Below are 14,723 nucleotides of genomic sequence, written 5' to 3' on the forward strand. Positions count from 1 at the left end.
GGTGATGTGTTCATTCTGAAAATGTGGACAAAACAGATGGAACTTGCAAGATACATCAAGGCCATGTAAACATTTTTGATGAAGTAAAGGTCACAAAAATGCAAGCTGCCAGTAGAAATAAATAAAAATCTAGAATAAACAATTACTTCTTATTTCAGGAGTAAGTATTCCTCATTCATTTATTCGTGGCACAAGTCCTTCCATAAATTCAACTGTCCCTATAGCTATATTTAATTAAAATAACTTTGTCTCTAAGGAGTTTTTTGCTAAATGAAAATTATTCAGATTTCATAAACTTCTCATTGAGAGTTCAGCAAATCTTGACCTTCAAAGACTGCCCTGCACAACTGTTTTGCTGTTCTAGCCAGCAACAGGATCTATACTGAAAATAACATGAGTTAAAAAAAAAACCTGGAAAGTGAGATGTAGTCTTAGAAAGAGATATTTTAAATTAGGACATTTAAATTAGGCTCAAAGGATAGCTAGAAGGGAATGAAGACACAAACAGGGAATCTGTGGCATTTCTTATCCCTGGAAGAAAGTTCAGAAATGAGAAAGACGCTGACCTGAAGACAGGTGTCTTGGGGAAACAGGGTAGGTGATGACACTTACTGGAGGAATGATACTGGTAACCCTGCCCTCAGGAGGGGACTTAAGGAAAGGGAGTCAGAAGAATGAGCAATATGGGAAACCCACTTTGTGGGTGTTGGTGCATGGGCTCAGGGAAATGTAATGGAAAGCGACATGATGGAGATGGGCATGGCTTTTCCAACACTGGAAAGTCATGCCAATGCCAATCAAGATCCTTGTGGGGAGGGGTACGAGAAACATGCATCATCTCAGAAGTGAGAGGATGATCTATGATTTTGTAAAGAGGATGGAAGTTGGAGAAGGAGAGTACCTAGTAAAAAAGAGGAAGTTTTAGAGAGATACTAGGAGAAAATCAATAATTAGTAGTATAAATGAGGAAGGGAATGGTTAGGAGAAATATATTTAGGAGGGAACTTACACTAATGGAGACACTATGAGGATCTCTGTACCCTGACATTTTGTTAAAGGTACTCCAGTGATTTTGCAGAGTGAAGTCAATAAAGGAAAGAGATCTAATATTTAGAGAAACAATTTAAAATGGAGTACCAAAACCAAAACCACATTATTAAAATGTAAAATGCTACAATATTTTTAAAATTTACTTGCTTTTACTCATAAGGAGAAAACTTTCAGAGTTTTACTCTCCTTTAACTACTTTTTGTAGCAACAGTGGAAACAGAGATTTGTAGAAGCATTTGCCATGTGTTTTATCCTTGAAGAATATAATTATGTTTACACAACAGATATTTTAATCCTTCTGCATTTGGTGTTCCACTGGAAGTAGTACCATACCAAAACAGCAGAGAACTGGTATCTTCACAGCCCATTTAATTAACCCCCTCAGTGCTAACATTTGAGCAAATGTAGCTACATACTGATTCTTACATGGTGTAATATATTCAAGACTTTAAACTACTTTCACATGCAGAGATCCCTTGTTGTGTATGGTATTTCTTATATAACAGTAGTGAGGTACGTACAACTTAAAGCTAACAATAATGCAACAGCATTTTTCCAGTGCAGCACAATCACTTTCTAGTGCAGTGTAACAAACCATTTTTTGAGAAATAAAAAAGTGCATAGCATTCGCAGAGTGTGAAATTCTCCACCTTTGAAGCATGGTGCATGTTAAGTTTCTTGTTGTACCTCTGAGCTTTTTGTATGCTCTTCTTTCTCCTTCCTGTCTGGGATTTCCAGAGTCGACTTACGAGTGTTGTCTGTATCAGACAGGTGACTCTTTTGGAATTCTTTACTTTCTCTATCTTCAACCTAGAATCCCAGTATTGTGCCATGAAAACTCCGAAAGTTATAAGCTTCAAATAAAACTACTTGCTGTAAGATAGGAAGAACCAGCCATTCTATTTTCGACATAATGATGAACACAGGTTTTTATTTCAGGTGCATGATTTTATGAAGTTTTCTAGGTTATATTCTTTTTTTTTTTTTTTTTTTTCTTTTTAGCCCCTAGTCCAGCTATTCCAACAAAAGTCAATACACTTTTGAGAGAACTAGTCTGGCACTTGTGAATATGTCATGAAAGTGAAATATGTTCTAAAAAAACCAAAATCATATTCCCTTTAAATCTACTCTGTTTAAGAGGACCTTTTTTCTTACAAGCCCAAGAACAAAAAGGTCACTAATAGGAAAAAAAAGTATTATTATAATAGGACCAATTGCAAGAACAAAGGGAAGAGGTAAATGCAATTGTGTTGTGTTGGAACTTGTTCCTCAGGACTAACCAAAGATATAGGTAGAGGACAGAAAAACATGGTGAGCTGTTTCCCAAGAGAAAGTGCATGGTAAAAAACATTAAAATAACTGAGAAAGAGAAATATCACCAATTATTCATGCTGACAACATAAGAACATTACATTATCATCTGGAGAGATGGAATTTTTAAAACAACCTAACTGTTAGAGTCTGCTTGCAAAGAATATAATGCCTCCGAATAGACCAGACTGGGGCTCTGGGCAGATGCCACACGCACGAGGCAGAGGAATGCAGAACCATTAATGATGGATTTATTCCAAAGGAACAATTAAATATACGTAGAGGGTTGGCAGCACTTCTAAACTGGAGAAGGCTAGGTCAATCTGAAGAATGACAAGCTGGCTATAAAGAAATGGAGAAGCAAAGAAATAAACGGATTAAGGCAAATGTTACTTGGTCCAGATTTTACTAAAACTTTAATGAAAGAATAAAGAAGATCACAGAAAGTGTAGGAACAAATGCAACCAAATAGCTGTCAGGATATCCCGAGATACAAACAAGACTAACTGAGGCATAGGCATCTTTCCTGAGCATCACAGTTAGTGCTGCGGTTTCGTAACAAAGCCTCACTGAGCCACTTACCCACATTAGGGTCTCTGCACAGAAAAATGGCAGTACTTCCACCGCTCAGCCCTTTATGTCAATAGTTTCAAAGTCCCACTAAATGGTCTTCTCCTGACAAAATCACAAAACGAATTCTATCTGAAGCTCAGCATGTGAAAGGCAGTCACAGTTCTGGACATTTTGCTGTCTAAGCTAGCAATTATCAGACTGATCCAGGAATCCAAGAGTGCACTGAGAGTCACCTCAAAAATACGGGATTATCCCAGAAGAAAGCAGGGTGGAGGATCTTCCACCTGCTCCTAAATCTCTCCCACTCTTCTGGCTGCAGTGGCAGCTGCCAGAAAGGCCAGTTTCAGTAGCCATTCGATCCGAAGGTTGTCTCAAACAGGATGTTAATACCAGATACAACTGAATTGGTGGAAGGAAAACTTGTGAATGTGGATATGGAATCTGAAAGTGGGAGAACGAAGGAATTCCAACACACTTCCTACCTGCAGAGGTGATACAGCAGCCAGAACAATGTTACAGCACTGATGCAATGAATTCTCACCTTTTCAACTCCAGCAGGCAATCTCAGACATATGATAGAGCTTTAAAAGGAGACATAAGTATATGAGGAACAGACTGGGACAGAGGTAGTTTTTGGGACTCCACATGGAAAGACATAGTAGATCCTGGAAAAAAGTTGTTATCTGCAGGTAGGGCATAATGATTGTTTCTGCCATGTGTCTCTTTGCCTTGCAGTCCGGTGGACGGGCAAGCAGTTGGAGGAACGCACATATTAACCTTGCCTATTCAGGTGATTAGAAATACAGCCAAGGGGATGCATCCAAGAACTGGACCAGAACTGCCTATCACCAAAGAAATCACAGACAGAGATCCCCAGTCTACAAAGATGTATTTTAGAATGAAAATTTCCACTTCCAGTAGTTTAATCTCATATGGCTAAGCCTACTAGCTGGCATGGTCAGGATTCTGCAAAGATAAATTGCAGATGCTTATTCAACCAGTCATCAGTCATGTACTGCAGAGGATGGGAGACCTTCTAACATCATCCTCAGTTATAAATCATGGAGAGGCTCTTGTCCTGCTCTGTATGTGGCCTTCAGTGTGAGGACAGAAGTCTCAGTACTGCCCTGAGTTACAACACCCTGATATGTGAAATGCACTCTCCATGCTCTCCTATCTCTGGAGGAAACAAGCTTCTGTAGCTCTTTATCTAATGGAAGTGCATCCAATTGCATATATCTCACCGAGGTTGCTGCCAATAGAGAGAGTCTCAGGCCTTTTGCAAAAAAGCTACTTCATGGTCCATCAAACATAAACCAGGCCTACATGCCCTGGGTATACAAGTTTGTACAGAGTGCCACATCCAGACACGTAATACTGCACCTCTTGAGTACTCATCCAGGTGGGGACAGACAGAGCAGTGGCCTCAGGGGGTCAAGTGATGTCTTGGACCAATTTTATGGAAGGTAGGCTTTATCTTGGAGGCAGCCCTGAATAATGCCCCTCCAATCCAGACACTTAGATAAGGTCAAACAGAAGTCAAAGTAACTAAAAATGAACTTTAAGACATTTGACATCCTATCTGAAGAAAGGTCTTTTGTGAGTCAGACCTCCAGATGAGTAAATCATTACCTCCTTTCCCCTTTGACAAGAAGGCACCAAGGTCATAACCTCAGTAAAGATCTTTTGTACCATGGAGAAACCAAAAACTCTATAATGAACATATTTCTGACTCCTGGTAAAATATAGGTAATTCTGTTGCAAAGAGCTTATCAAGGTATGGGCTTAAAGCAGATATAAACCAAAAATCTTTAGCATATATTCCTCTCCCAAACAGGAGAGACTGTCACTGTGCATCTTATTAGATGAAAACAGCTCCTGCAATAGACACTTCAACTGAATCAATAGAAGGCAGGCATCCTGGGGGAAATAAAAGTGTGTAAGTCTTCCTGGAAAGGCCCAATGATCTTTTAAGACAGTCTCTGAAACCTTCCCTAAAACCAAAGCAAAAAGAACACTCTTCTCCACCCCCACCCACCCCAAAAAACCCCACAACCCAAACCCACACAGTAACAAAGTCAGAAGTTAAAAGGATTCAGGTCTTATGTTGACTGAGATGAGATGAGATGAGATGAAGGTCTCAGAAGATCCAGTACAGCTGAGGCAGTATTTTTCTAGCTATTAGCACTAGCATCTGCATCAGATCACTCAAAGAATAACTATCTCTCCTTTTTACACAGTATTAATAAACCTGCTAGGAATTAACACAAAGGATGAAATGCTGTAGGTTGAACTAGAAAAGACTTTTTTTTAATCCAAAGCTGAGAGTTATATAGAAGTATTTCCAGTTTATTTGTCAGTCCATACATATCAAGAATATTAACTATAAAGACCTTAATTGCTGATTTGTGTAATTTCTCATTGTTTCTCATGGAAAGGCTACACAATGCACTAAGTTATCACAGACTTCTTTTTGTCCAAAATGCACATCTTTCAAAATGACTTAGGACAACGAAGAGGTTTATTTTAATTGATGATTAATTAAGAAATTGTTTGCTTATTATAAATGAAGGTGGAGGATGATACATGGGACTTGAAATGTAGCTTGTTACTCATTTCAGATGCTCCCTTTAATTATTTAGAAACAGTTTTGTGAAGAGACACGTGTAAATTAATTGCAAGAAAAGCCAAAAGAGATCAGAAAAGAAACCAGCTTATCTGGCCTCTGAGGATGAAAAAGCGAGTATTGCACCTGAAATTAAATTACCATGTTACTAGAAACTGTCTTCAGTCTAAATCTATATCAGAAAACACCTGCATTTTCAAACTGTATTTTAACTTGAGGCTTGAGATCATGTCTCCTAATTATCTGAAAAGCAAATGGAGCTTAATTATGTTTTATTTCATGTGTTACAACTGAAACCATGCTAATATTATTCACAAAATCATTCACACTTTTTCTACAGTTTCCCATGCCTCTTTATCTTCGTGCAGGAAGCCAAAGAGAGTAAAATGTATACATCATCCTGCTTTACAGCCATAAAATCTTCCCAACGCCACTATTTGTATGAATGACAAGAATACTTTTTTCTTTTCTTTAGTTGACAAGATAGTTGTTACTAGTCTTGACTAAGTACTAGGGAAACTAAAATCTGAAAAAGTTCCACCATCTTCACTGTTATAATAATAGAAGATGAAAAATACATCTTCACTGATATGATGGCAATAGCCATGCACTCACATCAGTTGCTTGTGGTAGAAAATTAACTAGGAAATTGCAATCACATTATTTAATTGCACTTCAGGAATTACCACAGGTTCTTCAGCAATTCAACTATTTTTATAGACTGCTTTTTGTGATACTCATGCAATTAACAGTTCATGTACATTCACAGAAAAACTAGATATGATTATTCTTCTGTTGCAAAAGTGAATGCATTTTTACCAAAGAATGAAATGTAAGAATGAAATTTGCCTTAATCTTTTTCTGTGTTAGAACATAGCATTTCAGAGTAACTTGTAGTATTTTACAGTGTTGCTGCCATTTACTCTTTCCTTACACCTCCATAATGGAAGCTTCATTGGGCTCTGCACACTCACGGGACTCTCTGCTGTGGTGCAGTTAACTGGGATGTTAACATTTTAGTTTGACAAATTAACATTTTAACAATTTAGCAACTAAACCAGTACAGCCACCTATTTCTGAAGCCTGCGTCACGAGACACAGCCACAAGACCAAACACCTAATGTCTTTGTCAGAAACCTTGATTCAAATTCCAGATAGGGATAAATAGAGATAATTAAAACCCGCAGAAAGCTATTAAGAATATTCACGTTCAAAAGCCAGATGATACAAAATAAATTGTATGTATTCAGCAACAACTGTAGAACATGTCAATACTCATACCACAAGACATAAGTTGGTTCAAAGGCCAGATTTACACAGTAAGAAAGAATTTAATGAGTAAAAAGGAATCATGGTGGAATTTCAGAGTTAGATAAAAAAATTGAATTATTTAAGTTAAATATTCTAGTTTGAAGTACTAATCGAAACTGACTAGATTTGAAGAAAGTTTTCTGAAGCTATCTTCGGAGAAAACTTCTGGGTCTTTTTTTTAAGGAATGAAAATGTTTAAATTAAACACACAGTACTGACAGAGCAGCGACAGTGACTGTTGAATATGTAAGAACAGCCAATCTGTGTTAAGGATATGGAAAACTGAGGAAGAAAAATTCATGCATACACAACTAGTCAGAGACGGGGATATTTCAAGGACAATGAATTTATCATAATGTTTAAATAACAAAGAAGTGAAAAGATAATGTGATTTTTTTTTTTGTCATTTATTTCTTTTGAACATTAAGACTTCGTAAAGATTTTCAAGAATGCTGGTATTCTTGTAGACCTGTCCAAGCCTATAAACTATCAGTACATACAGCCAGGGTAAGAGATTTCCTTTATTTATAAATTGTGCCTGCACAAAGTCAGTCATTAGTGTGAATGTTAATGAGTAGATGCCCTCTGAGATCAAGCTTCAGCTATTCGTAACAGCTTTGCACAAGACTGCAGTATTTAGCAATTTACCTTTCAGTGACTGTATTCATGTTAGAATAGAAGACTTTGTCACTATGCATACTGATCCACTTCTGGCAAACATATTCAGGGCTAGATTCTGCAGCTCATTGTAAGTCGCTATTCAGGGGGTGCCTGATCTAAAGTTCCCTGCAGTCGAAGAAGCACTCCTGCTGACTTCATTAACTTTTGACAAGGTTAATTGGCTATATCTACTACATGTAATGTGAATAGAAGAAGCAGAACCTAATGGCATAGTAGGGTCAGACAGAACAAACTGATTTGTCATTAACATATTTGATGCAGAAATACACTCACATAAGTCTGAGATGTAAATCGTGATCAGGTCCATTCTCCTGCTAATATGCAAGTTTCTCATATCATTAAAATTTAGGAGAGTGCTTGTATATATTAGTATCAAAATTCAGATCTAGGTAGATTTAAAACCAAAAATTCAGTCTGATAAACTCAGTAGTATTGGAAAAAACAGCAACTCAATATAAAACTAAATTAACTTTACAGAATGAAACTAGAAACTATTAGGTATGAGTTCACAGCAGATGCAGAATATCATTTGACGGAGTTATGTTAAAACCCCATCTCGAACTCTTGAGAGGAACAATGATCCTTTTACATTACCTCCACTGAAATCTCCTTTGGTGCCATGGGCCACTTGTGCTCATACTTTTCTTTCACAGTTTGTTCACTGTTCGCAGTTGGTGTTGAGTTCTCAGGCCGTACTCCATGGCTTGTTTTGCCCACCAGATTTTGAACTGATTTTACCATATTCTTTAAATCCTCCGGGTATGGAGTGGGGTAACGTTTTAGATTTATTTCAACCTGAACATTCATAAAAAGAATTAAAGCACAAATACAAAATGAAAACAGCATGCAAACTAAAACCATGGTTACAGTACTATGGCTAAGTGCAAATTCCTCAAATTTTTAATTAATCTATTTGAGGTAATGTGTTACATACAGCTATCTTCATGGATTTTTGGACTGAAATTTGCTCTCAGTTACACTATGTCAACCTATAATGGAATTTCAGTGACATAAAATAATGGATGGGAATGGTTCCCTATAAGCCTATCTTTTACCCTGTGAGAGTACTGTATTCTAATTCTACACTTTGCTTGAGAGTACTGACATATTAAATCACACTTTTTCAAAACAATACTGGTGTAAATGCAGAATTAATTTAGCTATGTTCAGTGTACTGAATTAATCTGAATTATCTATGTCAGCTGAGAACAGAATCTGATCTACTGGGAGCTATTTGCTCTTTGAGATGTATAATGTACGTACATGTACTCAAGCGTATCTTACTCTTTTCTTATACAGAAAATACAGGAAAACAGACTCAAACCACTACAGAAAAGTCACCCTAAGTCACACTGAACAGTACTTTAACTGACTGATGGACCTACAGATTTTCTAGAAAATTCCACATTTTAAGTTTATAATTTTTATCACTCAGAAGTAGAGAAACGTTGTATTTCCCAAGTCCAAAGCAATCCTAATTTGAAGACAATTCTACAAAATCTCAGGGTTGAGAGTGGCTGAGAAGGCTCATGGATGACATCACCCCCCGTCATCTGGGAAGACATTACACTATCAGCAAATTGCTCTGAGGAGACAGTGCAGCAAATGACCACGTCAGGAATGATCCAAGCAGGAAAGACGACACGCATGATGCTGACCTCTCCTTATACCTCCCCCACTGTGTTACAGACATATTTTGTCTGATGACCATCACACCAGATCATGAGAAGAGATGCTGAGGAAGCTGAAGTGTGCATCCAAACAAAGCATGACCTCAGCCAGGCTGCTTGGGCTGTGTGGAGAGTGTGGGCAGCTTGTATGTCTGTCCCTTGAGCCAAGCCTGCAGCAGATCCTTCCCTCTCAGCAGAGGGCCCTCTCCTCCACAGAGCATCTCCTGCCCTCCCTGCTCTGTCCTTCACGCTGCAAACCTGCCCTGTCTCCACTGGCTTTTTCCAAGCTGTGAAAGATGTTTGTGGCTTAAGCACCAAATTTGATATTCATAAGGTGAACCAGAGAGCACAGCCTGTGGAGTGGCAAGCCCACTGCTGAGTGCACGTAACAGCCACCAAACATAGTCAGCTGAAATGCAGAAGGTGCTGGCTGAGCCTGCCACCCTCTTTGGGCCTGAATTTGGGGTGGAAATGCAATAAAATCCTTCAATGGAGTAAAATTACAGCTCCCAGAGCAAGCTGTGTGTGTCAGGATAACTGTTCCTGATTATGAGGCTGCAAAATTTGAAATTACTCCACATTTACTATGTGGTAAGTATTTGGAGACATTTACCACAAAGAAGCTTTTACCTCGTTGTGTACATGAGGTAAGCAAAGAGAGCTTACTTTTAACAGCTCTCTATTACAGCTGTTGGATTTTAAATTCCTAACGAGTAGGAAAAACACAATTTTGGATTCAAATGAATATGGTCTGTTGATAGGAATATTTTAGAAGCAAAAGCATGATCGATTTGGAAAATAAAACTATATGAAATACTAGCATACAATTCTGAACCACAATAGAATAAACGTTACAGATAATAGATTCTGACATGACTTTAACATAAAACATTAAAATGTATGACTATGATGTCATATGTTAATAAAGAATTTCAACAGAAAAAATAAATTAAGTCTGTAAAGCATTACTTAAGCTCTGGTTGATTTACGGTTGAAAGAAATCGTATTTAGATGTGGCCTAATTAGGCAATTGCTTTTTCACAAAATTCAGTCCACGATTTAAGTGTAAGGTCTACAGAATAACATAGCTAAAAATCAAGTCATAGAGCAAATCCTCAATAAGTACTAGTCAAGGCAAAATTAACTGAAAGGCTTTCATGAGAGAAAGAAGTCATAGACAGGGATTTCAGCAAGAGTTTCATATCACTGTGAGTATTAATATTAAACAGTAAAAATACTGGCAGCTGTGGTAGGTGATATCCACTAAAATGCAGATATTTTCATCACTGATTTACACATATCATTACAGAGGAAATCTGTGCTCCCTGTCAATACAATTCTTGTATGTTTAATACTACATCAAAAGTAGGATGAACCTGAAAAGAGAATTTTTGAAGTTCAAAATTCTTGATGGAAGAAGTTATTGAACAATTTCAATTACCACATCTATTTTAACATATAGTTGGCTGCGAGTTCAGTTTTAACCACGAAAGATAAAAAGCGTATGCTTTTATAAAACGCTACCAATGTTTGCAGTTACTGCTTATTGATAATTTAAGTTAACCTTCAAATTCATCCCATGAAGGTCTGGTGCTACAAACAAATACGTTAAAACCTCCCTAAGACCTATTGCAACACATGGATGGAGTAACACACACTAAGTTCTCAAAAGGTTCCAGCAATTAGCTTTCAGTTCATGTGCATGCATCTAAACACAGGCTGGTGAACAGTTCAGTCGAATAACACTTTACAACACTTTTATGGTCATTCATATATAGAGATGAATTTGCATTACTGGGAAAGAGCACAGACATACCAGAAGGATGCAAATAAGCATTTCTATCTTATTAATAGTAATTGAATTTGAGTTAATTTTTTTTCATGGCTTGGGCAAAAACGCTGTTTTCCATGATAGGGAAAAAACCCACACACACCTTCAGTGGGAAATCTTTTCCTTTCACAGCCTGGCAAGACTTTCCAGGTTTGAACAGTATTATTTCTCTACTTTCAGTTGTCACAAACTACAGGTATTTATGAGTATCTGGTGTACACACAGTGAGATACCAGAGAGGAGAGATGCTCTCTTCAAAGTACACAGATAGGAGGAAATATCTGATCAGCTCCTAGCTCCCTGCTTAGCTTTTCATTTAATAATTCTTCTCTATATAAGCAATAACAATAGCATCAGCTGCAAAATTTAGTGTTTTGATCTGATGAGAAAACGTTAGGATCATTATGGAGGAGAGGAACATTGGACTGTATATGGGAATAGAGGAATCATGCAGAAACAGACTCACGTACTACAACACTGGTTTATACCCACTCTCTATGGATGAGAGGGAAAACAGGTAAGAAAGAATTCCAGGAAATATATTTTAGTGTTGGACTCTTCCACAACTAAGGAGCAGTGACACAAATGGTAAAGACTGTCTTGACCTTTGGACGGCCAAGTCAAAACGTTACTGAGAGGTGCAGCCTTGTGGGACACGGATCACCCACATGATACAAACCACTCCTTCCGCTGGCAGCACGACGGGCCACAGGCTGCCCTTCTTGTGTTCTGCTGCAACCGGGGTGAGACTGCAGCTGACCAATGTACCCCTCTGGGAACGCAAACTCTGCTCCACAGACCACGACTTTGGCAGCAGCTGCCAGGGATGAGCAAACAGCCCAGGTAAGAAGCACTGCAACAAGAGCATCCATTGCATCCTGAACAGCTCTGGTACTGCGTGCCTGGGCCTGGGATCACACCACGCAGAGACATCTGCTCACAGCATGGGCACAGGCCAGCTGTTTTTGTTAAGTGCTGTTTCTAGGAAACCTGAAAATGTGGTACTGTGTCTTGGCTGTGTTTGCCTCCTCATTTTCCAAACAGCAGATGGCAGCATTTGAACTGAAGTACAGGTACAGCATTCAGTGGATGAACAGTTTACTCAAAGGAAATATTTGTTTCAGTCATTCATAGTGTTCTAAATATATTAAAAACAAAATGGCTATCTAAGTGATATAATTCATGTAATACATTTCAATAGTTAAAATAATGCTTGCAAATAAGAATAAATTAAATTCTATGATCTTGGAAATTGATATCTATTTCTCTCTTAATATTTTAATTGTTTTGCACATTTGGACAGCCATATTACCCACAGTTAAAATTCTGATAACAAGTGGTGGAATAAATAAAACTCTCCCAGATGCTCTGTCTTCCATATATGACCCATAAATCTGCAGTTCATCTGGGGTAAAATTTCAGTTTATTTATTGTGAGGCAAAGGTTGCTTTTTGACTTAATTTTCTGTTTTACTAAAGCAGCAGAGTCCATCACCTCTGGTTACAAGAGTTAGATGAAAATTCCTAATTGGGAGAAATATTAAGAAGAAAAATCCAAAATTTCCAAAAAGATCTAAATGGAATGTTAAATAGCTATTAATAATAGCATTGTTAATTTTAAAATTAAAATATGATTTAAATCTCCTCATATGATTTTTGTCTCTGGCAATATATTTTATGTTGGGTATCCTACCGCAGTGAAAAATTTGCAATATTTATGTGTTTGATCTGGGATAATTCCTTTATATTATTCAAGAAATAGAAATTTTCATGCCACGTAAACGCAGATGGTCCTGACAATATCCTTCTAAAAATATAACTGATTAAAAGCTGAACTGAAAACTCTGAAATTGTATTAATTTCAGATAAATGGGGGAGGATATTCATGTTTTGATCTTCATTTTTGGTAGGTTACAAAACTGACGAGAGATACCCTCTCCACTGCACATTCCTATGTCAATCCATGAAGTTGCAAAGCTCTCATCGACTTCCACTTTGAGAGGAATATGGAATCCCCTACGTGATGTAAATATTTCTAAAGAACTAAGTGGTTGGACATTAATTCTAAGTCTCCAAACATTTTCTGTTAATTTTGTCTTCATGACAAAACACCTCTCACAGTAGGAACCCAACATTAGGGTTATGGGCCTGAACTGACTTATGAAATCAAAGTTGCTGACTAGACAACAATAGCAAAAGCAGAAATTGGTAATGTGTACTTCAGGGAACAGGTATGTTATGCTTCCTCAACTGCTGTACTTGAAACATGGTGACGAGTATTTTCCGGGTATTTAGAACACAGAAATAGTTCAGCTCAAGATCTGTAAATTGGAGCCTGTCCATAATATGTAAATTCCAGAATAAATCAAATAGAACTTACCTTAACTTTCCCTGCATTTTCCTCCTCTTCCTTTTTTTCTTCAAATTCAAAGGCAACAGTCATACGTTGCTGTCTCTGCTCCTCCCATAACGTAGGGTTAAAACTATCACTGTCTGACTGGAAATCTACAGTTAAATTGCAAACAGCAATGCACAAGAACAAGTAATTAGTGCACCCAACAGAGGACTGGAAGTGATCTAAAAAGACATGTTCATAGTTGATTCTGTAATCTTGGGTTATTGTTTTAAAACTGTTGAGGGGGCAATGAGAGTAGGAACTGACAAAGCATTACAAATAGAGTTTAATATTAAAACTGACATGAGAGTGATGGGAAGCAACAGGGTTTCAGGGCAGATCTGGAGCTGAGGGGCAAACTCTCTAACTTAACGTGGGTATGTTAGGAGCCAAACCCTCAATTCTGCCAAGCTCAGAGCTCTGAACACGGATGTCTAGGAGGTGGCCCACTCCCCAGCTCTCTCAGAAGGGTCCAGCGTCTGCAGGTTGAGCTGGCTCTGGCCAACAGCCTGTCTGCATGGCAGCAAGGCATATCCTAGAATTTCTCTCCCATGCACGCTCAACTCCCAGGTTCAAACTGTTTATACAAGGCCATTCTTCTGAAAATAAAAGTGTTTAAGAAAATGTAAATCTGATGGCCTGAGAATAATGGATTTGCAAACAGGATTCCTTTGTGTATGACAAAATACAGACTGTTATCTGTGCACCACTGGCTTTATGTGTCAGAAGAGACACTCACACACAGAACCACATCTGAAACCCCTTCCTCTCCCTCCCTCTGTTTTTTTCTCCACTATTTGAACAAGCGCTATTCCTGCCTTTGTAGGAATTGCTGATGGCGTTTTACCTTCATCACTGCGGGGTTGCTGGGGAAACATGTAGTTAGTCAGTACTCTCTGCTTTGTTTCTGGGTGAGCCTCAGTTTGCAGTGGAATGAGAGCCTTGGACTATACAGGAAGGTCAAAACAAAGAACTGTTAACTCAGAGCATGTGTGTTAACCGAGATGGGATTTTAGCATTTGATAAATAGAAAATACAAGATTAACTAAAATTCTGTATGAAAATAAACTTCTCTATGGACTAAAACAAGTATTAATCTGGTGGAAATGCCTCCTCTCCCATTCCTCACTTCTGTAATTCCTGTAATTCCTACTGGGATCAATAGAAGAACACTAAATATCAGAAATACTGACTGCATGTTCAGAGTGACACCAGTGAGGAAGCTAAAAGATCACCAGAACAGAGCTGCAACTACACAGTTAAAACACCCACATTA

General features: G+C 38.0%; 1 protein-coding gene across 7 annotated transcripts in view; it reads right to left on the reverse strand.

Moving 5' to 3' along the window:
• Window positions 1-14,723, reverse strand: part of LRRC7 (leucine rich repeat containing 7) — a 183,567-nt gene that overhangs the window by 32,854 nt on the left and 135,990 nt on the right. For 6 of the 7 annotated variants that reach the window (XR_015698796.1, XR_015698797.1, XM_087731926.1 and 3 more), the window contains exons 14-16: window positions 14,295-14,394; window positions 13,433-13,557; window positions 8,147-8,347 (exon numbers count right to left, since the gene is read on the reverse strand). Coding sequence is in view for 5 of the 7 variants with exons in the window: in XM_087731926.1 (XP_087588052.1) it covers window positions 8,147-8,347; window positions 13,433-13,557; window positions 14,295-14,394 (426 nt within the window). In the remaining 2 variants the exon portion in view is untranslated. The remainder of the gene's footprint in view (window positions 1-8,146; window positions 8,348-13,432; window positions 13,558-14,294; window positions 14,395-14,723) is intronic. The other variant, XM_087731928.1, reaches the window with a different exon arrangement.

The sequence above is a fragment of the Nipponia nippon genome, unplaced genomic scaffold, assembly GCF_047370975.1.
Source record: "Nipponia nippon isolate SJK-2023a ecotype South Korea unplaced genomic scaffold, ASM4737097v1 scaffold_5, whole genome shotgun sequence".
Lineage (NCBI taxonomy): Eukaryota > Metazoa > Chordata > Aves > Pelecaniformes > Threskiornithidae > Nipponia > Nipponia nippon.